The following is a 22,483-nucleotide window of genomic DNA, read 5'->3' on the forward strand; positions in this document are numbered from 1 at the left end:
TTGGCATCCACACATCTGAACTTGAGACATAATGCTGAGATCACATAACCTTTAAATTCCACAGACATGGACCATGAAGTCACTGTCCCCTTTCACTACTTCCTTTGTCTTGAATTTGTTAATAATTTCTAGTTAAGGCGGCCTCCATGCACTGTGCGTGAGAGGAGATCAGAGGACAGCTTGTGGGAGGTAGTTCTCTTCGCCCACCATGTGGGCGTCAGGGTTAGCATTACTGCCTTTTCCCACTGAGCCTTCTCGCTTGCCGGAATTTTGTTAATTTTAACTCTCAAAAACTTTCCAGACTTTCAGTGCCTAAAATATAAGACTATTCTGCCATATAGTGTTATTCAGTCCGCGTGCGTGTGTGTGTAAAACTTTATTTGTGCAAATATACTACACATGTCAGGCTTCATAGCCTTAGCTTATCAACCCAAACAGTGACAATATATATGTGTGTGTGTGTGTGTGTGTGTGTGTGTGTGTGTGTAGTTTTACTGATTTGTATTAAACTCTACATTTTTCTCTGCTTTCCTCCCTGCCTCTCCTCTCCCCTTCAACCCTCTCCCAAGTTCCCCATGCTCCAAATTTACTTAGGAGATCTTGTCTTTTTCTACTTCCCATATAGATCTATATATGCCTCTCTTAGGGTCCTCATTGTTGTCTGGATTCTCTGGGATTGTGATTTATAGGCTTTTGTTTGTTTGTTTTGTTTTGTTTTGTCTTTTCTTTTTTGCTTTATGTTTAAAAACCACTTAAGAGTGGGTATATATGATAATTGTCTTTCTGAGTCAGGGTTACCTCACTCAAAATGACGTTTTCTAGCTCCATCCATTTGACTGAAAATTTCAAGATGTCATTATTTTTTTTCTGCTCTGTAGTACTCCATTGTGTAAATGTACCACATTTTCCTTATCCATTCTTTGGCTGAGGGGCATTTAGGTTGTTTCCAGGTTCTGGCTATGACAAACAATGCTGCTATGAACATAGTTGAGCACATGTCCTTGTGGCACAATTGAACATCCTTTGGATACACACCCAAAAGTGGTATTGCTGGGTTTTGAGGAAGGTTGTTTCCTAATTTTCTGAGAAACTGCCACACTGATATCCAAAGGGGCTGTACCAGCTTGCACTCCCACCAGCAATGCAGAAGTGTTCCCTTTACCCCACAACCTCTCCAGCATAAGTTGTCATCAGTGTTTTTGATCTTGGCCATTCTTACAGGTGTAAGATGGAACTTCAGAGTTGTTTTGATTTGCATTTCTCTGATGACTAAGGATGCTGAACATTTCCTTAAGTGTCTTTCAGCCATTTTAGATTCCTCTGTTGAGAGTTCTTTGTTTAGGTCTGTACTCCATTTTTTATTGGATTATTTGTTCTTTTGATGACCAATTTCTTGAGTTCTTTGTATATTTTGGAGATCAGCCTCTGTCTGATGTGGGGTTGGTGAAGATCTTTTCCCATTCTGTAGGCTGTCGTTTTGTCTTGTTGACCGTGTCCTTTGCTTTACAGAAGCTTTTCAGTTTCAGGAGGTCCCATTTATTAATTGTTTCTCTCAGTGTCTTGCTACTGGGGTTATATTTAGGAAGTGGTCTCCTGTGCCAATGCATTCAAGTGTATTTCTCACTTTCTCTTCTGTGAGATTGAGTGTGACTGGCTTTATGTTGAAGTCTTTGATCCATTTGGACTTTAGTTTGTGCATGGTGATAGATATGGATCTATTTTCATTCTTCTACATGTTGATATCCAATTATGCCAGCACCATTTGTTAAATATGCTTTTTTCATTTGATAATTTTTGCTTCTTTGTCAAAAATCAGGTGTTTGTAGGTGTGTGGATTAATATCCAGGTCTTCGATTTGGTTCCATTGGTCCTCCTGTCTGTTTTGATGCCAGTACCAGGCAGTTTTCAGTACTATAGCTCTGTAGTAGAGTTTGAAGTCAAGGATGGTGATGCTTCCAGAAATTCTTTTATTGTATAGTATTGTTTTGGCTATCCTGGGTTTTTTGCTTTTCCATATGAAGTTCAGTACTGTTCTTTTGAGGTCTGAAGAATTTTGCTGGGATTTTGGTGGGCATTACATTGAATCAGTAGATGTTTTTGGTAAGATTGCCATTTTTAGTATGTTAATTCTACCTACCCAAGAGCATGGGAGATCTTTCCACTTTCTGGTGTCTTCTTCAATTTCTTTCTTCAAAGATTTAAAGTTCTTGTCATTCAAGCCTTCCACTTGTTTGGTTAGAGTTACTCTGAGATATTTTATGCTGTTTGTGGCTAGTGTGAAGGGTGATGTTTCTCTGATATTTTTCTCAGCCCCCAAAATGCAAATTCTTGAGTCTCACTCTAAACCTACTGATGGGACCCAGGGTATTTTTTTTTCCTTTTTCCCCCCATCTGGCCATTTTGATTTTTTTTTGGATGGATTTTTGCATGATGTGTAGTCTTCAAAATAAGTGTCCTATAATACAAATCCAATGGGTATATCCAGCACAGACATAAACAAACAAACAAATAATCCAGGACAATGGACAGAAGTGACGTAGTAAGTACAAGGGAGTTAGTGTGGATTTGGCTGTGTGCAGCACCGTGTGTGTTATGTAGCAGGAGTGATGGTGGGCTGGTTGCAGGAAGGACTCCTAGAGAAGAACATTGGACAGCTAAGGACTAAACTAATCCAGATTTCTGAGAACTCGCGCCAAAGAAGAATGTGTGTTGGATTATGTGGCTTGCATTGTTCAATAATAAAAACTGAATAATTCCCTACACCATCTAAAGCTGTTTTTAATTAGGAAGATGGGGAGATGGTTGTAGCCTTGAATGAGATAACCTAAGAATCGTGAATCTCGTTCTGAAAATTAACTTGAATAAAACAATATGGAATCATTTCTTGCTTCCTAGTTTCTTTTTTATTTATTTTTCATGTGTGGGTGTCTGTGTGTGGGTTGAGTGTCTGTCTCTGTGCATATATTGCCAGTATGTTATGGACACTGAAGCTCAGCAGTCGATTTGGGTGCCTTCCTCAGTTGCCCTGCACTGTTTGTTGAGTCTGAACCCAGAAATCACTGATTGAAAGAACGGCTGGGAAGTGAGCTCTAGGGACCTGCTTGTCTCCACCTCTGCAGCTGCACCAGCACTGGCTTACCAGGCATGTGCTACACAGCGCTCTTACATGCGTTCTGTACTCGACTTCTTGTGCTTGTACGGCAGGCACGTTTCTGACCAAGCTGTCTCCCAGCCCATTTCTTGATTTCTTGAGTATCACAGTACCAAAACCTCGGAGAGATGTCTGCATTAGAGTCCTGAGCGAAAGACTGATGAGAAATGGAGGCCCAGTTCAGAATTTAATGTGATTTATGAAAAGTTCTCCCACTGCTGTGGATTCCTGACTCAGTCAACCTACAGTAATGTCTCGTAACTGCAGGTCTCACAGGCGAGTCTCCTGCGCAGCAGCAGGCCCTTGACTGTGATCCTCAAACTTCACCTTCTCAGACCTTTGAAGCCTTAGATGCAGGAAATCCAAGAGCAGGATCTTCCTTGGAAGCTAAGGAGTGAAGAGCTGACAAACTTAGCAATTACCCAGTTCCTGTTGTCAGCTGAGGAGAGATACCAGGTGCCATAGATCCAGGATAATAAACAGGTCCTGTTCCTGGGACGTCTGTGCTCAGGGGAAGTCAGTTCCGGGGCACTGAGATTGATTGCTGATGTCTGGCAGACATTTAGTATTAAGGGGAGATAGCTTGTATGGTGTTTGTTTACCTTGTGCTCAGAAGAAATAGTACCTTGTTGGGATGCTAAAGAAAGTGATGCATCCCTATAATTTTCAAGTACTAATAATTTGTCTGATTTCTAAGCCACCTTCAATGTCAGTCTTCTCACTTTAGCTTTCTCTCCTCCTGTCTGACATGATGTCCTGGCTGGTAGTTCTTCAGTGTTTGTCATCCTGTAGGTCAGCGCTTTTTCTTTCTTCCTTCCTTCCTTCTTTTGTTTTTTGTTTGTTTGTTCATTTTGTAGTTCGTTGTTGTTGTTTTGAGACATGGTTTCTCTGTGTACCTTTGATGCCTATCCTGAAGCTAGCTCTTGTACACCAGGCTGGCCTCAAACTTACAGAGATCCATGCCTGCCTCTGCCTCCTGAGTGCCAGGATTAAAGACGTGTGCCACCACTGCCCGGCAGTGCTTTGTTTCTTAGTGCTGGAATTCAGCAACAGTAATACATAAGGTGGATTATCTGTAATATCCATTGTCTTGTATTTCTTCAGGCTTGATAACCCTTTCCCATTTGTTTAGTATACACATGCTTCTTCCTCTTCCTTCTGTCTGAATATCTGCTTACTTTCTGTGATATTTTAATTTCTAAATCAATATAAACATTTGTCCAGTTGAAGTAAAAAGTAAAGAGTATATTTTGAAAATATTAACAACTCATTATTTGGCATGATAAATATGGATACATGTTTTTAAGTGTGTATATATATATACATATAATATGTTATACAAAGGTAACTCCCAGTTGAGTTGTAAATGCTTTGTATGGTCAAAAATATACCTGTGGCCCTGTAGCTCAAACCATGTAACATCAACATGGGTCAAATTATGTAATGTCAACATGAGTCAAAACATGTAATGTCACATGGATCAAAACATGTAACGTCACATGAATCAAACTATGTAGCATCAATATGGGTAAAAACATGTAATGTTGTAGGCGGAAACTGTTCATTAATTTCCCAGCCACCCAGACCCAAAATAATCACATGGAAACTATATCAATTGCAATATTGTTTGGCCAATAGTTCAAGCATATTTCCAGCTAGTTCATACATCTTAAGTTAACCCATTTCTATTATATTTTACCACAAGGCTTATGGTTTACCAGTACCAGCGCTCAGGTGTCTTTCTTCTCCGGTGGCGGCTTCATGGCATCTCTCTGACTCTACCTTCTTTCCTCCTCTGTCTGCTTGGAATTCCCGCCTTGCTTTATTCTGCTAAGCCACTGGCCGAAACAGCTTTATTCATTAGCCAATAAAAGCAACACATATACGGAAGGACTTCCCACAGCATAATGTCAACTTGGGTCAAAACATGCAACATCAACATGGATCGAAACATAAGGCATAAGAATAAACTTTAAAACTCTCAGGAGAACACAGAATGAGAAATCTTTGAAGCCTGGTGGTGGCAGTGAGTTCTTACATATGACACCAAAAATACAGACAGCAAAAGGAAATCTAGACAAATCGGACTTTGTCTAACTTAAAGATTTTTTGCATATCAAAAAAGCAAAACTGAAGAGGCAGCAAAAGGCAAGTGTTCACAGCTCACATGTTTGATAAGGCTCTAATCTCTAGAATGAATACGTGTGTGTGTGTGTGATTCTCACCATTCAAGCCTAAAACGACAACACAGCTTCTTAGTAGACAAATACCTTACTGTGCATTTGTCCACAGACCTGCAAATGGCCAATAATCACAGGAGAAGGTGCTTGGCTGCTGTCAGTCAGGAGCACTCAGGGTGACCACAGTGAATTACCAGACCTTCTCAGGCTGGGAATGTAACCAAACCTGTGCTGAGGCCCAGGAGAAACTGGAGCTCCTGTGTGTTGCTTGTCACAACATAAAATAATATAGCTGTTACGTAAACAATTTTACAGTCACTTAATCCAGCAGTTCTCAACTAGACCTATAGCTGGAAGGCCTGGAAGCAAATACTCAGGCAAATACTTACGAATACACATAGATACACATGGATGGCCGAACAAATACTCAGACAGACATTCACCAATACACGTGGACATATGTGGTTGGTCCGTGTAAACCATTTTCCTCAATTCCTTTTAGTTTGTCTTAGCTTTTGAGACAGGATTTCTCAAGGAACCTGGAACTTGTCATTTTAACTATACTGGCTGTCAGCAAACCCCTGGGCTTCTCCTTTTTCCTCCAGTTCCCTGTGTTAGGGTAATCGCTGTATGCTTACACACACACTCAGCTTTTTACACCACTCTTGGGAGGCTACAACACATCCTCGTGTTTGCAGAACGAGTGCTTTTCTTACTGAACCATCCCCCCAACCCCTGCTCCTTCTCCTGCTGTGATGAATAGCCTGAAGAACCTAAACTGTAGTTATTTTTGCCTATACAAGACCACTTCCCAAATATAACCCCAGCAGCACAGACACTGAGAGAAACAGTTAATAAATGGGGCCTCCTGAAACTGAAAAGCTTCTGTAAAGCAAAGGACACGGTCAACGAGGCAAAACGGCAGCCTACAGAATGGGAAAAGATCGTCACCAACCCCACATCAGACAGAGGGCTGATCTCCAAAATATACAAAGAACTCAAGAAATTGGTCATCAAAAGAACAAATAATCCAATAAAAAAAAAATTGAGTACAGACCTAAACAGAGAACTCTCAACAGAGGAATCTAAACTTAAGGAAGTGTTCAGCATCCTTAGTCATCAGAGAAATGCAAATTAAAACAACCCTGAAGTTCCATCTTACACCTGTAAGAATGGCCAAGATCAAAAACGCTGATGACAACTTATGCCGGAGAGGTTATGGAATAAAGGGAACATTCCTGCATTGCTGGTGGGTGTGCAAGCTGGTACAGCGCCTTTGGATGTCAGTGTGGCGATTACTCAGAAAGTTAGGAAACAACCTTCCTCAAGACCAAGCAGTATCACTTTTGGGTATATATCCAAAGGATGCTTAATCATACCATAAGGACATGTGCTCAGCTATGTTTGTAGCTGCATTGTTTGTCATAGCCAGAACCTGAATTCCACTCCTTGTTTTTTAAAAGAACAAAAATACGTTCACCTCAAAAAGTTAAAGTAGGAATCATTTTTTTCCAGGATGTTCTGTTCATTGTATTTTTCAGGAGACAGAAAGTTAGTATTTATCAATAGCATGCTGTAATCATAGGAATGATGGGGTAGATGTGGCTGGACCCATCCCTCTGTTGCCAAAGTCATTGCAAAAGCCTTGTTTAGGACACTGATAATACTTTTGTTGTCTGTGTCAGACTGCCTTGCTACACATGCTGTAATGTGTTTTGAATAGAAGGCTTTTAATGTTTTCCCTTATTTTTAACTGCAAATCTCACTAACCCAGCACTCAGAGAGTTGTGTTGTTGCTGTAGCTCTGTGAGGGCAATCTCCACCCCACCACACACACACACACACACACACACACACACATACACACACACACACACACACACACACACCCATATCTGCACCTCCTGTGCTCATCTTTGCAGTTACGTTAAAATGTACATTTTTTTTCTAAAATATCTGTGATTCTGTTATAAGTGTGTAGAAGACAACTTGGATATATTCAACATACAATATTTCCTGAACAATATATGGCAAACAAATATTTCCTGAACACCTGCCATGGCCCGCCTTCTGTGGCCCACCCTCTGTGGCCCGCCTTATATTGCCTGCCTTCTGTGGCCTGCCTTACATTGCCTACCACACCTACCAAGAAGGGTAATACATGGCATTGTCTCTAGAGGAGTTTGCTGACGTGATGGGAAATAACATAGAAGCCAGGATACGCAATCTCCAATTCCTTCTAGCCAAACAGGGAGCAAAAAAGAGTCAGGTAGGCTAGGGAAGAAGTGGTAGCTTCTACTACTCTGCCCTTGCTCGTGTCCGCCAGTTAACATGGAGACTCGACGTTGCCTGGTAGTGCACATTTCCAAAGTAGCTGAAAGTCTGTCTTTTGCTGTGAAGTCTACCATTAAAAAATAAATCTCAGGACTTGGGGAGACAGCTCAGTGGGGAAATCACTCATCTCCAGGATCCACGTAAAGCCAGGAATGGCTGTGTACATCTGTAATCCCTGCATTCCTTCAGTGAGATGGGAGGCATGAGGAAAATCCCCAAGCTCACGGGCCAACTAGCCTACCATACACACTGGCAAAAAGAAGAGACCCTGCCCCAAAGGAAGTGAAAGGCGGGAATTAATTCTGGAGGCTGACCTCTGATCTCTACATCCTTTTCTCAGACGTGCATTCCTATTCACGCACATAAACTCACACATACACACAGACAGACAGACAGACAAATTTATTTTTAATTCATTGTTGTTTCCAATCAGTTGAAAAATGCTTAAAGTGGTGTTTGATAATGTTTGCTAGCCTGGACAAGCAGATGGTTAGAATAGGATATTAGCAGTGGCAGAAATGTATTCAGGGTTCACTGGAGTCCAGGAAGTGATTGACTCAGCCCATCATGACTCCTCAAAAGGCTTTCTAATTACTTTGCAGTCAATTGTCAGTTCTTTTGCAGCACTTTAGGGTTTTTTGTTCTGTTAGGTTTTTTTTTTTTCTTTTTGTTTTTAGAATGAGTAACTCATTCACCCTGGGAAGCTGGATGACACTGAACACGCTAAGCAAACACACGTTGGGTGAATTCCACATGTGAGCCTTTGGAATGTTTTGACAGCTTCCCATTCAGGTTTTCTGCCCTCATCTCCTGCCTTTTATGTTCTTTATTGAATTGCAAGAAGAAGGAGCGTCCTTCCTGCTGTCCTGGTCGGGGCTCACAGAATAGAGCCCATTCACTCTTAGTTCTGAATGGAGCTGTAATTAACATTGTTGCTTTTGTTTAACAACCTCAATTTACATAGTACCTGCTCATTCCAGTGCATAGTTATTGGGAGCACAGCTCCACTGACTGATGTCTCTGGGCCCTGGGAATAGTGTCTGTTAATTATCTGCAGGAAACCAGTAACTAAGGGGAAGTTCTGCTACTATGACTTTGATAAAAGTAACACTAATGATTTTTTTTAATTGCTCAATGATAGATGTGATCATCCTAAAGCAAAATAGAACATACACTCAGCTGCTGTGGAGGGAGTGTTCAAACAAACTTCCCTTAAAATACACACATGCACACACACACACACACACACACACACACAGGCACCCATAAGCCTAGAGCATACACACCGGTTGGTTGGCTGTTTCTCTAGACTTGCATCCTGCATCCCTCATCCTACGCTCTGCATCAGTGACTTGACTCTTGTATTGTGGTTTTATACTCTACCAAGAAACAGGCCTTGTGTTCAGAGCTGTTGTGTCCTCAGAGCCACATCAACCAGTCTGACTCTCAGTTTACTTAAAAGGAAACTAAGACTCAGAGAAGTGTTTTCCCTAAAGTTAACCCGAAGTGAAATTCTTCTTTCCTTTGGACAGTGAGAGCTCAGATAGCGCCGGTAGCTATTGAACCCTTGAAACATGGCTAATGCTACCGAGAAACTGAATTCTTTATTTAACTTCGTCAATTGCTATTGTCCCGTCTGCCTGTTCAGTTCTGTCTTAGACCAGAAAGTATAAGGACCACAGCTTCCATCCCTGAGTTAGACTTCACACAGAACCGAAGAGCTAGCAGGCAGTGCAGCATCCCTTGGCTTCTGGGATCCATGGACATTTGTTCCAGGACCTCTCAAGGATACCCAACCTAGAGCCGGGCGGTGGTGGCACACGCCTTTAATCCCAGCACTCGGGAGGCAGAGGCAGGCGGATCTCTGTGAGTTTGAGACCAGCCTGGTCTACAAGAACTAGTTCCAGGACAGGCTCCAAAGCTACAGAGAAACCCTGTCTCGAAAAACCAAAAAAAAAAAAAAAAAAAAAAAAAGATACCCAACCTATGGATGCTCATTTTGGTTCAGTGCTCACATGTGACCTGCATATGCCTCGCCTCTCCTTCGGGTCATCTCTGTGTTGCTTATAACCCTTGGTACAGCGTGGGTGTGTATGCTCTGGGTGTGACCATACTGTTCCGTCTGGGGGATGGTGACTGGAAAGTGGCTGACAGAGAGATCCGCACAAATAGAGCTTCGTTTCACGTCCTTTAGATCTGCAGGTTCAGAACCTGCGTGCTTCTCGTTGCTTCTCTATCTCATGTGTTTGGGTTTGTATGTATTGCCTCTGCACATGCTTTTATGCTATCATTTTTATTTTCAACAGTCCATTGTTTTTGAAGACTAGAAGGGAAAAGCATTTTATTCTTGTGTCTCAGTGGACCATCTCTGGAGCTCATCTTTCTTTCTGCACATCCTTGTTTCTGTCTGGTACCACTTGTGTTCAGCCGAAAGAACTTTCTCTAACAATTACCATAACTTACTTCTGGGGGATAATTTTCTTACTCATTTAGTTGTCAGAAAATTGGTTTATTTGAGAAGGCAGAAGCAGGCAGATCTCTATGAATTCAAGGCCAGACTGGTCTACACAATGACCCTGTCTCCAAAAAGGAAGAGAGGTTCTGGTGAGGTGAGAAAAATCTGTTTAAGAGCTAGGGAGATGTCTCAGGTAGTGAAGCATTTACTGTATACACATAAGGACTGAGTTCAGACCCCAGCACCCAGGTAAGATGGGCATTTTGCTTCTGGGGAGCTGAAGACAGGAGGATCCGGGGATTTGCTGGCCAGCTAGTCTGGCAAGCCCCAGGGCATAGCACAAATAATAAAAATCCAGAGACAGATATTGGGGTTCAAGCTGAAGATCAGAAAAGCAAAACAGCCAAGCCACTAGAAAAGTCTCACTTCTACCAATACTGGGCGACTGCAGACTGAGAGCTGGACCTCTGTCTCCTCCTGTTTCATATTCTCCTTTAGTGCTGGGATTAAAGACATGTGACTCCCTAGTACTGGGATTAAAGGTGTGAGCCACCACGACCTGGATCTGTTTCTGCATTGATCTTGTGTAGCTCAGAGTGGTCTTGAACTCACAGAAATCCATCTGTCTCTGTCTCCCAAATCCTGGGATTAAAGGTGTGAGCCACTACTGCCTGACCTCTAGTGGCTTAGTTTTACCTTCTGATCTTCAGACAAGCTTTATTTATTAAAACATAAATAAAATATCACTATACCAGGATCAATGAGATACCTTGTGTCAAAAATAAGATGGAGAACAAGTGAGGAAGACATTGAAGTAAAGCTCTTGCCACGTACACACACGTACACAGATGCACACACATACATGTACACAAATCACACACACCTCACATTTCTTTTAAAGGACATTTCTGGTAGATGAAGACTGCTAAGGTGACTTTTTTCCTTTCAACACTTTGGAATGGTCTAGTGTCTTCAATTTTTATGACAAAAATTTAACCTCCATTCTTCTGGGTGACCTCCAGGGTGTGTGTGTGTGTGTGTGTGTGTGTGTGTGTGTGTGTGTGTGTGTGTTTCCTCTAGCTACCTTTATTTCCCTTTGGTTTTGAGAAACTTGACCAGGACTAGTTTTGATTTTATAGAATACACCTTTGTCTGATTAGTTCCATTTCCTTGACCTTTACTATCCCAGTTGGGAAGTTTGGGCTGTTTTTCAAGTATTTCTTATTCCTTCCTTTTTCTCTAATCTCTTCTTTGGGAGAGATCTCTAATGATGTAGTTAGAGGCCCCTTCTAACCATCTAACCAATATTGACATGATGCTGTGTGCTTTTCTTAACTTCTGTCACTGATTTGGATCATTTCTGTTAACCTATCTTCAAGATTCTTCCTTCCTACTCAAGGCTCTTCTGTTTGATCAATACTTGACTCATCTCAGAAACTATTTCTTTGCATTCTGGAATTGTATTTTGCTCCTTAGAGTTTTCTGTTATGTCTTGAAAACCTGTCTTTTCACTGGTTCCCCCGTATGTCTGTGGATAATCCCTCCATCTCGGGTCACTTGGTCTGCTTATATCTGTGATGTTTTCTCTTGATTGTTGTCTTTTTTTTTCCTGCCATTTGTGTCTTGTACATGAAGCAGTGTGGGTCCTAAGGTATAAACTGCTGGGTTTGTTTGGCTCTGACAACATCTTGCTGTGCTAGGACTATAGTGCAGTCAGCGTCTGCAGGGAGTCAGCCTGGGGTGCTGCTGAGCTGTATCTGATAAGCGGACTGGCTTTATCTGTGGCCACTGTGCTCCCAGCCTATGCTGATGTTACTGGAAGAGTGGAAACTCTCTCCACACATAGCAGTGCAAACCTGTAACCACAGCCCTCGGGAGCTGACTGAGGAGAACGGGTATGTCTTAGTCTGAGGCCGCCTTAAGCTGCATACCCTGCCTCTGCCTCAAAATTAAAAACTAACAAACCAAAAATCTTAGTCTTCAATCTGAGCATGGGTCAATCTGCAGCTTCAGATGTGTGTGTGCCCCACTGAGACAGACTTCCTCCAATAGTGTGTTGAACACAAGCACTGTAAGGATGTGTGAAAATATGTGGGAATGCTCCTGTAATCAGGCCTTCCACCATTGCCTCTTCCTGAGTGCATGTGGATCTGGAGGGGAAATGATCAGATTATACAGCTTGGACTGAAGTGTAGTGCTCAGCTAGACTGCACTGCACCCCAGAAGCCAACGTGGTCATGTGACCTGCCTGCTTTCCCTCCTGACTGTACAGGCAGTACTCAGACTAAGTGCTCACTCTGCACAGGAAACCTACTCACACTCCCTCCTGTAGGCAGTGCATGAACCTCTCTAGAATTCACCGGAGCTTCTTGCACCTCCTGCTCTTGCCCGTCCTCCAAGACTTCACCCATTATTTTGTCTGTTTCCTTGTTTCTGGGGAAGTGTGCCTTTGTGCACTTTCTACATCATAGTGGAAGCAGAAACCCTTCACGTCTTGAGTTTCAAGTGAAGAGAAATGGCAAAAACTGTCTTTTGTGGCATGCTACCTTCCCTGTGTCAGGAACTCTAAAGATTCTTCAGTGCTGAGTTCAACATTTAAGTCTAGAGTGCAAGACCAGACCCATTGCTCAAGAACACAGTCCAAATGACAGTGACTGATCTGGGAAGTCTATGTTCACCCATCTCCCCTCAGCTTTCTCCCTTATGTTAGGTTCAGTGGCCAAAAGTTCCAGTCACCACATCTAAAATTCAGGTTGTTGGTAAATAGCACATGCCCATCCCCTGTGCAGCCGCTGCCCTGCAGTCCATGAAGCTCGTGGTTCAGAATCGCCCTTAGGTGACTCCACTGTGTGCTTCTGCATTCACACACACCCCAGATGTGTATTTCTGCACCTCACACGTGCCCCAGATGTGTACTGCTTCACCTCACATGTGCCCCAGATGTGTGACTTCTGCACTTCACACATGCCCCAGATGTATACTAACTACTGGGTTGTTGTGGATACCTTCCCCCTGCTTCTGGACTGATAATGGGGTTTTCAAATGTTGGGAAATAACCCTGTCTCCTCTTGGCAATTTAAAAAAGACTTAACTGGTGTCCTTCACTTTTAAAAATAATTTTTTGAAAACCACATCCTTAACAAGGGTTGTAAAAAGAGAGTTAAGTACAGTTGTGCTGAGGAATAATGAGTACCCTCTGGAGAGTATACTGCTCTTAGCATGGTGGCGAAAATTTAAAAATATATATTTATCAAATGGAACATTTTGTGCTGAATTAGATTTGAGGCACCTTTTTCTTCCAGCTATATTTGTAACGATGTAAGCTTCGGTCACATATGACTTTTCATAGGGAATATTTTAAACCATTCCTTGCTGAAGTACCGATCCAATTTCTTTTAAAGATTCACTCATGTTTGCCTCATGATGAGTGTATGCAATTTGTCAAATATTCTTTCATGAATGAAAAGGCATGATGCTGTCCAAGATATGCACTCCTCAGCCTAGATCTTATCTACACTGGAGATGCCAGGCAGGTCCTGCAGGAAGTGTCCTGCTAGATTTGTGGGTACCTGTTTCCTTCTCAGTTTTGCTCACTCAGAGACAGGAAAGCATTGAATGACTATTGTATACACCATGCAAAAGGCTGAAGAGGAGATGCAGTGTTACCTAGAGACCCTTGCAAGTGTGTGCCCTATAAATAAAAGGGCTGAGGACGGACACTATGATTGATTCTGTGTAATTGTAAAAGCAATTCATTTTATGTGTTTGAGTGCTGTATCCCCAGGATGATTCCCAGGACCTCTGTGGGGAAAATGGAAGGACAGGAAGGAAGTCTTCCTTCCAGGAATTCATTCATCATGTCACACTGACATGTAGAGCTGCAACATGCAAAAATCAGTATTATTTTCTGCTTCCCGTTGTTTCCTAAGCCCAGGAAGATGCTTAATGGTCAGCAAAGACACTATTTATAAAGCGTGCGTCTCTAACTGTATCATAGGTGCATGGTAGCTGTTCCTGCCAATGACCACAGGAAAATTTAGGGAACTAAAAAAAATGTAGATGTGGCATGTCACATTTGCCGTTGTTTCAAGTCTATGAGCTTGAATTTCTTTTTCCTTTTTTTTAAAATTATTTACTTTATATGTAGGAGTACTCTATCTGTATGTATGCCTACATGCTAGAAAAAGGCATCAGATCTCATCACAGATGGTTGTGAGCCACCATGTGGTTGCTGGGAATTGAACTCAGGGCCTCTGAAAGAGCAGCCAGTGCTCTTAACCGCTGAGCCATCTCTCCAGCCCCTTTTTTTCAAGTACTATTTATTAGTTTGATTTTCTGTGTGTGAGTATTTTGCCTGTATGTGTGTCTATGCCCTGCACATGACTGTCCTCAGATATCTAGGACTGGGGTGGCAGAGACGGTGTAAGCTGCTGTGTGGGTGCTGGGAACTGACCATCTGGAAGAGCAGGCAGCACTATGTAACCCCCGAGCCAGCTCTGCAGCCTTCTGAATGCTTTACTGGTCTTTTCGATGAGTGTCTTTAACTTAAATAATTCAAGAAAGACCAAACTAACGATGTTGTAACTTTTAACTTAAATAATCCCTAAATAACTAATACTATCTGACAAATGATTGTATCAAAATTAGTCTCTCACTTTCTTTGTCTATTTTTTGTCCATAAGACCGACCATCTTTAATGTGTCTGCCTGGGATTTTCTTTTTTGACATATTAAAATATAAGTAGCTAAGAAATGAATGATTTTCTTTCCATCAAAGATGACCAGGGCCACATTTTTGCAAGTTTCTCCTCTCTTGCCAGATGGGCTTAATACTTGTGCTGCTGGGTCCTGTCTGGGAAATAAGGAGTTTGTGGGTGTGGCTAGGATTTCAAAAATAGCTCAACTCTTGACCTAGTATCATTGATTCCTTAAGTAGAGGATTCTAGATAGGTTCAGAGTGGAGTTTTCCTGGCAAACCTGACAGACTTGAGGCTCCTGGGTTTGCTTTCCAGGGCTGCCTTCTCCGGGGCTGTGCTCCAAGGGCTTGGAAGAAGAGTAGTTTAACACTTGTTGGGTTTTTTTCTCTCTACCACATTCTTTTGGTTCTTGATTCTTCCCATAAGTACTAATTGGGGTGTTAGACACAGCATCAATAATCTCTTTCCATTTGTTTGAACTCAGGTATTATAATATGGTCCATTTTGATAGGAAGTAGTATTGAATAGTGTTTTCCTGAAACAATGGCTTTGTGGTCCTCCATATTGCAGACTTTTGTTATGAGTCTGGTGATGGTGAATGGGACTGAAAATAAAAAAAACATTCAAAGCAGCTGTGTCTTGCAAGGTCAGGCCATACCTAGTGCCTGGTCAGAGGACAGACTGCCAGGGGACAGGCGAACGCGATCATTGTGTCAGGGAAGTCCTCACCGCAGTCAGAGTGTGGCTTGCTAAGTGGTGTGGAGTGGTCCAGGAATTTGATTTGACTGGGAATCTGCAGCAGCTGATAACACACAAACACACTCTTGCCTCCAGGAGAGTGGAGGCAAAGGAATAGTCTCGCTACCACCAGATGCAGTGGCTGCGGACTCTGAGAACTACATGCATTAAAAGCACAACTTTTATAAATGGATGTTGGCTCACATAGGTGAGCAGTGCCGTAGAGGGGGACAGGACTCCTCCATGCCACTCTCCGTTTGTAAAATCAAACACTGTACAGTGATGACGTAAAAACCTGGGCTCTCCTCCATCTTGCTGGGAACTTGTTTGAGTGGCCTTGAAAGTCACTTCACTGCTGACTCATTGATGCCATATTGTCCACAGCCTGCTTTTTGGATTTTAAATTGTACCCAGTCATCCTCAAGATAGGTAAATTTACCAAAAGCTGTTTACATATTTCAAATACATTAATTGAAATGTATCTGGTACGTAAGGGACACTGCTTTCATCTTGATTCTGTATCCATGATCACTCTGGACCTTGTGGGGGTATGTTGAGTGTCTATATGTACCCTATGCTACCATTCCTGACATTTTCTTTCTTTTCCATAGAGCAAATCGGCCAAGAGATGTTGGAAAACCTCAGTCATGACAGAGAAAAGATACAGCGGGCACGTGAGCGAGTGAGTATGAATCATGCCATCAATTACGTGTTCCTGAATTCATTGGGATGGACACCAAACAGTGACGGCGTAGCTGTAAGGACAGGGATCTAAGAAAGATGAGGGTGAACAAGGACCACATATAGGAAGAGAAAACAGGAGCTTGAGATGGCGGACGAGGTAGCCGGTTCTGCTCATCTCAGAGCGCCCTCTGTGGTAAGAAACAGGCCGCTGAGGGAGGTTTGGGATGCATCAGTCTTTCAGAACAAAGACTGTGAAAATACCCTCACTCTTCCTCAGTTTCCTTTTTTTTGTGTGTTTGTAGTTTTAGGACTTTGCATGTTCATATATTAATGAGTAATTCCCAAAGGAATGTTAAACTTTAAACTATGTGTGAGGCCTTTGCTTTTATATCCTGTTCAAGTATCCACTTTAAATCTTCTCGGGTCGTCTTCTCAATCTAGGAACTGAGTCTGTGAGCGTCACAAATGCCTCTTACTGTTGTCTCCTGGGAAACTCAGCTGTCATTCAGCAGGTGCTTTAGACCCCTCTGAGTGCTGATGCTTCATTCTGCTTTCTTTTGTTCCCACCACGCCTTCCCTTTAGCTCCGGGAAACAGATGCAAACTTGGGGAAAAGCTCCAGAATCCTGACGGGGATGTTGCGAAGGTAAGAGCCAGGTAGGGACTGGTCTTCTGTTTCTCTCTTTTTAACTGTTTCTGTCCCACTGGGATGGAGCATTTTACAAGCTCCTGGGTTCTTCTCTTCCCTCCTAGGCTGTGTCAACACCCTTTTGAAATAACGAGGCACTGTTTTTAACCCTTTTGTAGGTTACACACATGGCTAACTCAGATTAGAGACAAGGCTTGAGCTGGAGGGCTTACCTCAAGCTATAGAAAAAATTAGGGTTAGACAAGAAACGTTTTTTTTTTCGTAGCCTGAGGAAGGCCCATGGCAGGAGCACACTGACTTTCCTCTCAATTCTGACTAAGGAAATGCAGGCCTTCCATTATCCGGAGAACTCTGGGTACCAGCTTTGCTTGTCGTCTTGTTTTGTTGCTGAGAAAAAGACTGCGTAGGGAAGCATTGTGACTTCACACACATGCTTCAAGATGATTTATAGGACTGTCACAGTTATCAGAATAATCTTTTAAAGTACTGTGTGTGACTAAACTTTGACTGATGGAAAATATTCAGAAAAATATAAAAAGGTAAATAAAGATGGGTAATATTCTAAGTCTATTCTGAACTTAATTATTTTCCACTAGTACTCTACGAAGTGAAAAGGTCCTCTGGTGTGGGAGGTCCTTCTGTCTATGTGTTGCTTTTATTGGTTAATGAATAAAAGAACTGCTTTGGGCCTATAGCAGAGCTATAGGGGACCAGAACTAGGCAGGGAAAACTAAACCAAATGCTGGGAAGAAGAAGGCGAAATCAGAGAGATGCTGTCGAGCTGCCAGAGTCAGACATGCTGAATCTTTGCTGGTAAGCCACTGCCATGTGGTGATATACAGATTAATAGAAATGGGTTAAATTAATATAAGAGTTAGCCAATAAGAAGCTAGACCTAATGGGCCAAGCAGTGATTTAATTAATACAGTTTCTGTGTGATTATTTCGGGAGTATGGGCAGCTGGGAACAAACAACTGACCCCTTCTCCAACATGGTCATGTTGGTGTGGCGTGAGATGGGTGATGAGTGTTGAGAGTGACCCTAGAAAAAGAACTCTTCTCTTGAGACAGCTGCACTGACACGCCAGCGCCCTCTGACCATGCACCCTGTACAGTACTTTCCTACAGCTGTGTCGTGTGCTGAACATCAGTTTTGTAAGAATCAAGTAAATGTATAATTGTGACATGTCGGGAGCTGATATAATTTCTCTGTGACTCCATCAGTGGTAGCCCCAAGTTCCAGTGGTAGCCCCAAGTTCCTAGGGCATCGCCAACCAAGTTTTTCTCCACCCTTCTTTTCCCTGGAGGCGCCATCCCAACCATGAACCAAAGTCTATGGATTCTCTGCATAAGAGCTGTAGGTAAATGACCTAAGAGAAACTGAAAGTTCACAGAGAGAGATGTTTCCGTGCCTAAAGACAGCACAGAGGAAGGAGAGCGGCCTCTTCCCGGGGAGCGCCTGCCACACGAGCTGTAGCAAGCATTCTGCATACGCCTCCATTCTGTCACATCCCATTAAAGAGTCCCCCGCATTCTGTCGATCGAGCTGTCCAGAAATCATTCATCATTTTTAGTGTAAAAAAAATCATGTGGTTATTTAAATAATATCATATTAATGTTAAAGTTCAGCTGTCACTTGATGGTATGGCTTAATCAGATGTAGCATTTAGGAAAAATAGTTTATTCCAGCTCTTCATGGCTTTCAGGTTGGCAGATTCAAATAAGGATTTATGGCTTTCTAAGCCAATGTGCTTCTGCCCACATTTCTGCTTGATGTACCTCATCCCTTAGTACAGGACACTGCCGACAGTTATCTCAACAAATAGAGCATCCTTTCATATTGTGTTTGAATAAATTTGCAAGTCATTTAGAGAGGGTGAAAACGCAAACAACTTGTGCAGCCTTTGGGCTTTCTGGAGGGAAGTCACACTCTGGAGAGGACTCTACATGATTGCTGGGGATGGTGACTCCAATGCGGTCAGTCTACTTGGGCTTCCTTTTGTAGGCCAGCTCAGCCTCCACCATCTTCCCTCCTTTCAGGATGTGTAAGAGGATGGATGGAAATAAGAATCCCCAGCTGGGCATCACCTTGCTGTGCCCATCACCTTGTTACAGGGTTCTTTGGTGTTCCATGTAGGACAGTTTGTTTTGCTAGACACAGCTGTCATGTGGGTGTCTACAAGACAGCTAGTAAGGCACTTTCAATCGGGGCTATAACTCAGACTTCGGAAACCAAATACAGAATGGTGGTTTAGGGTTTTGTTTCTCATTACTCTCCAACATGTTGGGCAGATGATTTTCTGTATGGGAAAACGCAAACATTTTTGCCAATGACTTCGTTATTTGAGACTTAATTCCTGAAAAGTAAGTCTCTTAAATTGGGACCAGTGCTTTTTCGTGTGCCACAGACTTTTGCACAATGCTCTCTGGCTGATGCTTTGCCCCATTCCATTCCCGGTTCCTATGGCATTTGCTTCCAAGCTCTGAGGAGGTGGATTGCAGAAGCAGCCACATTCTCCACTCCTGGCTCCCACTGAGACTGCATAGCCACATTGTGTGGCAACAGGCGCTGTGGCTAAAGGAAGAGTGTAGTGTTGAACCTTTGCTCACACTTCATCTTCATAGGGTGGAAAAAAGAGTGTGTGTGGATGGCACATCTGCCTTGGAACAGATAAGTCCACTGGTTTTCATATGAATAAGTACAAACTGGAGAATTCTTATAAAGAAAGATTACTAGTTGTTTTAATTTTTGTTTTCAAATCTGTACAATAAACAGAAATGATAAGATATAATCCATAATATATATCATGTCACCTAATGGTGACTAGTCTATTGCAAAGACAGGGACCCGCATTCATCTGCACAGAGTCTGTACCTGGGTCTACTTAGCCATCTATGAGACTGGCCAACATCAGTAAGCAGCAAAGTTTGCAGGACCCAGCAGCCTCTAAACCACCCAGCACCCATGCCTCTTAATTTTTTATTAGCTTCCTTCCTTCCCTCTATGTGCCTATCTTTTCTTTCCATTTTTCACTGCTTATTCATGTCTTCAGTAAATATTTAATGTCTGTGTGCACAGCCCAGGGATCCAGAAATAATACAAGCACACCTTTCTTTGCTTTCGCAGTGCTTCATGTAGAGATGTGTGCTCACAAATGTAGCACAGGGATCCCCTGACTCCTGAGGAGGCTGCTCCGGCTCCTCCTCCTCCGGCTCCTCCTGTAGCTCCTCTAGAAGGACTCCAGAAGCACAGACAGCGGCGGGGGGGGGGGGGGGGGGGGGGGGGGAGAGGGGCACACACACTATTGTTTAAATGGCTTATAAAAATATTATGATGGGAGAAAACAGGGAAATAAAATGTGGTTTGTTTAATCATAAACTGAAAAATGTTTCACAAGAAATTAAGTTATACAGAAAATATTGACATGTCTGTTAGTGAGACAACTGATCCAGTCAAGCAGAAATTCTCTTTCATGTAGCTACACCATCTTGCCAAAGAAAGAAAACAAAGGAGAAGATTGGTCTGTTCGGATTTATAATAGGAAAACATGACATCAGAATGAAGCCATAGCTGATTCCTGGAAAGTCATTTTTCTTTTCTCTTGACATAGATGGAGAGCTACCTCGAACAGATTGTTCATTTCCTGACTCTCTAGACAGACTTTAAATAAAGTGGGATTCAGATACTTTAAATAAAGAAGTGGGATTCAGATAATAGTGAAGATAGTTACAAAACAAATAGCCATTCATGTGGTAACTGGAGACCCGGAATGGATTTCTCATTGCTCTCACAAAACGTGATTACTGTCATTGGTTGTGCTCAGGTGTGGTGGCTATCACTTGGGCTCAAGTGTCTCTTCCCATGTGTGTATGTCTGTGTGTCTGTGTGTTAGTGACCACGAGCCTTTTCACTGGGAATTCTATTTTTTCTCTCTTTTTTAAAAACTGTGATTCTTATTATATCAAATAGTGATGAGAATCAATAAAAATGAAATTAGAGATTTTCAAGATTTTTATTCAGAATGAAAGGAAATTATAATTGTGTTCCTTTCACCTCCCAAGAAGGAAACAATAACTCCTCATTTGTCATTACTAGCTTCTTTTCAAGAAATACCAAATTCCCATAGAATGTAGCAAAGGTAGAGTCTGGGAGCTCCCTTGGCATGAAGTTGAGAGACATGTTACAAGCATATATGCCAGGGTTCCCTATTACCCATGCCGATGCCAGCATCACAGCAAAACAGTTTCCGTGTGACGAGCTCGGTGTCCCACGCTGTACCGTGGTTCAGTAGTGAGTCCATTCACAGGGGCCCTTTCCAGTGTGTCTCCTGCAACTTCGCCGTGAGTGAAGGAAGCAGACAGCTGCAAACGCAGGGCCCTCAGCACTGGCTAGAATACGTTGGCGTGTGTGCTGGTTTTGCAGCTCCTTCAGTCTGGGGAGCGGCAGCACCTTTCCTTGAAATCACATTTCACTTCTAATCATGCCCCTCTGCAGAGCACCAGTGTCCTCACAGGCAGACGACCATTACCAGTGTTTGGCAATGGCGCTGAAAGCATAGAGTGAGCCCTGCTAGGCCCTGCTTTTGGGGACATGCTCTAGCCCCGTGTGCCAAAGGAGTCTCTTGCAACTGTGCTCCTGGGGAGCCTTTAGGGTTGTTATTTTTGAGCATCAATTGGAGCCAATAAAAACCAACAGTGTGTTGTAGGAATGCCTGTTCTCCCTCTTCCTGCCAGTGTTTGGCAAATACCATGGTAAGAAAATGTTATTTTTGTGTCTAGTGCTATATCACCCGGGGCCTTATCCTCACTGGAGAAAACAGTTGCAGTTTTGTTTAATTATTAAGAATGACATTCTGCGTGGGCCCGGAGAGAGGCGCGTGGTAAGAGTAGCTGTGTGCGCAGCTGGCTGCTTCCTGTTGTTAACCTTTGCAAGGCTCTTCTCCTCGCCTCAGTTTCTCCCTCACAGACGCTGACGCAAGTTCCCCGAGACAGTGCATGTAACGGTGCCCCGGGCTTGGAAGGCTTCAGCAGGGTTTGGTATCCCCTTCTCTTCAGTGCTTTGAAAGCAAGCAAACGTGAGAGCGTTAGCTAAAATCAGAGTTGATTAAGACGTTTTTTAGGTGTGTACATTTTAACTTGGCATTTAAAATTTTCCTTCTTTTCACTTCCGAGCTTCCCAAAGGATTTTTAGATAATTACAAATTGGTGGTACTCTACTGATTCCCGCTCATTCTGACTGTTCTGAGGGGGAAGTCCTCTGCTTGTTCTCTGTGACTCTTACCCTCCTCCTTTATATGTTAATATGTGATTGGCTGCTTTATCTACTACAAAGCAAAATGAGCATTTTCCTGGGAGAAACCCCACCCCAACTGCTGCAGCCACTGCTGCCCTCAGCATCGGGCCCACTTAGCTTCATCTCCAAGATCTGCCGGTGGACTGGCCTTGTTGGCAGCTCTGGCCTGTGGACAAACACCAGATCCCCACGACAGCAGATGATTTCTTCCCCCTAGCACTAGTTAGACTCCTCCCTGGTTTGAGTATTTGCTTGGTTGGTCACTCCTTTGCCGTCCATCCTGGACAGAATGTTCTGGGTGTAAG

The 22,483-nt window shown here is 42.8% G+C and overlaps 1 protein-coding gene across 4 annotated transcripts in view; it reads left to right on the forward strand.

Annotated features, from left to right (window-relative positions):
* Vti1a (vesicle transport through interaction with t-SNAREs 1A) overlaps window positions 1–22,483 on the forward strand; it is a 321,664-nt gene that overhangs the window by 180,671 nt on the left and 118,510 nt on the right. For 2 of the 4 annotated variants that reach the window (XR_005282957.2, XM_038309871.2), the window contains exons 6-7: window positions 16,166–16,236; window positions 16,822–16,883. Coding sequence is in view for 3 of the 4 variants with exons in the window: in XM_038309871.2 (XP_038165799.1) it covers window positions 16,166–16,236; window positions 16,822–16,883 (133 nt within the window). In the remaining variant the exon portion in view is untranslated. Of the gene's footprint in view, window positions 1–16,165; window positions 16,237–16,821; window positions 16,895–17,151; window positions 17,452–22,483 lie in introns of those variants that run through there. The other 2 variants (XM_038309865.1, XM_038309885.2) reach the window with 2 other exon arrangements.

This window comes from Arvicola amphibius, chromosome 1 (assembly GCF_903992535.2).
Source record: "Arvicola amphibius chromosome 1, mArvAmp1.2, whole genome shotgun sequence".
NCBI lineage: Eukaryota > Metazoa > Chordata > Mammalia > Rodentia > Cricetidae > Arvicola > Arvicola amphibius.